General features: G+C 43.7%; 1 protein-coding gene across 1 annotated transcript; it reads right to left on the bottom strand.

Annotated features, from left to right (window-relative positions):
* Positions 1 to 511: 511 nt before the first annotated feature.
* LOC103523848 lies at positions 512 to 1989 on the bottom strand. Its single transcript, XM_008488862.3, has 3 exons — positions 1867 to 1989; positions 1279 to 1640; positions 512 to 852 (listed from the first exon to the last, which is right to left on the bottom strand). The coding sequence occupies exons 1-3, from the start codon at positions 1892 to 1894 to the stop codon at positions 547 to 549; spliced, it is 696 nt and encodes a 231-aa protein (XP_008487084.1). The 5' UTR covers positions 1895 to 1989; the 3' UTR covers positions 512 to 546.
* Between the last annotated feature and the right edge of the window lie 6 nt (positions 1990 to 1995).

Genomic DNA, 1995 nt, shown 5'->3' with positions numbered 1-1995 from the left:
ATACTCGAATGGAGACCACGGTGCTAGTTCCAAGCGATCAGGTTTTGTATGAATCCCGCGAAGGGATGTTTGGAGTTCGGGTCCAGGGTCGGAATAGTGTACATACCTACCTACGTAATATACCTACCTTCATTGTTGGTTGATTGCAAATACCTACTCTGTCAAATCTTCTCTCAAATCTTCAGAGGGATTTAGAATCTGTCCCTACAACACAAAATGTTCTGCCGCATCCTAAATAAGCAGGAAAAAGCGCTGACAAAAGCAGAAATTCCTGGATTTTCGTTAAGACGAAGATACCTCGAGCTCTTATTCCCTGCATTTGAATAAAAAGAAACAGGGGGAAAACATTCCCACTCTTGTGTTTAGAGGCTTTCTTTGAAAGCTGATGGTTTTAAACAAATCTACTTAGCCCCCCAGAGGGAAAAACTAGGAAAATTTCCCACAGAACTCTCTTCATATCCCATTTTTGTTTACCTCCGATATTTTGAATAAGAACAATGATAATTATCAATTCAAAATATAAAATGAAGAAAACCCTTTCCAGTTTTAGTCTCTCGTAGAGCTTGAACGACCACAAATAAACATCGACAGCAACGATTTCAAGAAAGAAGAATCTTTCTTCTTCGCAGGCACTTGTCTATCATATTCTCTAGCCTTGTCTAAACCACCTGGAGATCCTCGGTTGCTAGGTGACGACGGTGGTGGGTTATCCAGATAGGCTAGCATAGATTGGGACGCGGCTATGAAATTGGTATCCGAGGCTATTGTATGAAGGGACATCATCTTGTTGAGCAGCTCATCACGGGTGACGCCCAGATACTTGCAGACAGTGTTGAAGTCGGCGTTTTGTGTCTGAGAAGAGATAGAAAGGACGGGATGGACCATGAAACGTGTTTTGGCACTAAAAATTGAACATCGAAAATTTTGTCGAATGCCTTACTTTCCTTCCTCTAGGATAAGGAAAGAAAAAGGACTGGATAGGAGAAAGGCAATTGTTCCGAGTACCAACGTTATTTAATTACATACTCATAGAATACAGTTTGTGCCAACTAGGGAATCAAGCCTGCGACCTAGCATTTACAACGCAGACGCGCTACCTTCCAAACTACTTGGGCTTTTCTTAAGGGTAAGGTCTGTGTAATCTAAAGGACGAGATAAGGAGACTTGTTTTGGGCTACCTTTTGTTGCTGACATTTGTCAAATGTTACAAAACATAGGGAGGCAAACAGCCCTAGAGGATGGGTTAAAAGTTAAGATTCTACTAAGGTACCTACTTACTTGATTCATTTGGTTCGGTTGTGACAGTGGCACCGAAAAGGCTCTCTTGCTTCCCCCGTACAGTGCCACGTTGAACACCAGTCGTTTCCCGTCTGACGCCTTCAGGTTAACATACACTGCCGCAGTGGTCGCTCCAGTAGCGGTTCTTGACACCATGGCCTTGAACAGTCTAAGCTGGTTTGGTTTGGTGGTCGTCTCCAAGAAGGAACAGTAGGGGGAGCCGACAGCGTACAGGAGAGCCTCGTCGGGGATGCGGGGATTGAGTAGGAAAGTCTTCGCCAAGATGTACGGGGTGTCACAACCGAGGAGTTGAAACTCGAAGTTCTGGCCGCGGGCGTCGCGACCCGACCCGAAGGATACCGCTGTGAAAGTAGGAATTGGGAAAATTCGGCTTATACACTTGGGAGTCATGGGACAAATGTGGAACATGGTAGAAGCCCAGATATTGTACCTATTACTATGAGTATTAGTGTTTCTGAGCGTTCAAAGGGGGTTTGAAACTCTCAGCCCTTCTATCACAGTGAGAAAGATAGCGTACAATAATGTCAGTTTTAGATTGCTCATATTTACATACGTCAAAATACTTACGAAAGTGTGGATCGTGTCCGTCTTCCATAATAACAATGGGGTATTGGACAGCAAATCCAGGATCCAGAATAACATAACCCAGTCTATTCTGAATGGAGATTCTAATGAAACCTGAAATGAAAGTAGAAG

Source organism: Diaphorina citri, unplaced genomic scaffold (assembly GCF_000475195.1).
Source record: "Diaphorina citri unplaced genomic scaffold, Diaci psyllid genome assembly version 1.1 scaffold47197, whole genome shotgun sequence".
NCBI lineage: Eukaryota > Metazoa > Arthropoda > Insecta > Hemiptera > Psyllidae > Diaphorina > Diaphorina citri.
This window is presented reverse-complemented; position numbering and strand designations above follow the sequence as displayed.

What these genes read in the sequence shown, in the direction of transcription:
- LOC103523848 (XM_008488862.3), bottom strand. Translation starts at nt 1,894, where the DNA reads ATGGAAGACGGACACGATCCACACTTTC. An exon ending in CGGACACGATCCACACTTTC is followed by an intron (nt 1,641 to 1,866) that starts GTAAGTATTTTG and finishes CTACTTTCACAG; the next exon opens with CGGTATCCTTCGGGTCGGGT. An exon ending in AACCGAACCAAATGAATCAA is followed by an intron (nt 853 to 1,278) that starts GTAAGTAGGTAC and finishes ATCTCTTCTCAG; the next exon opens with ACACAAAACGCCGACTTCAA.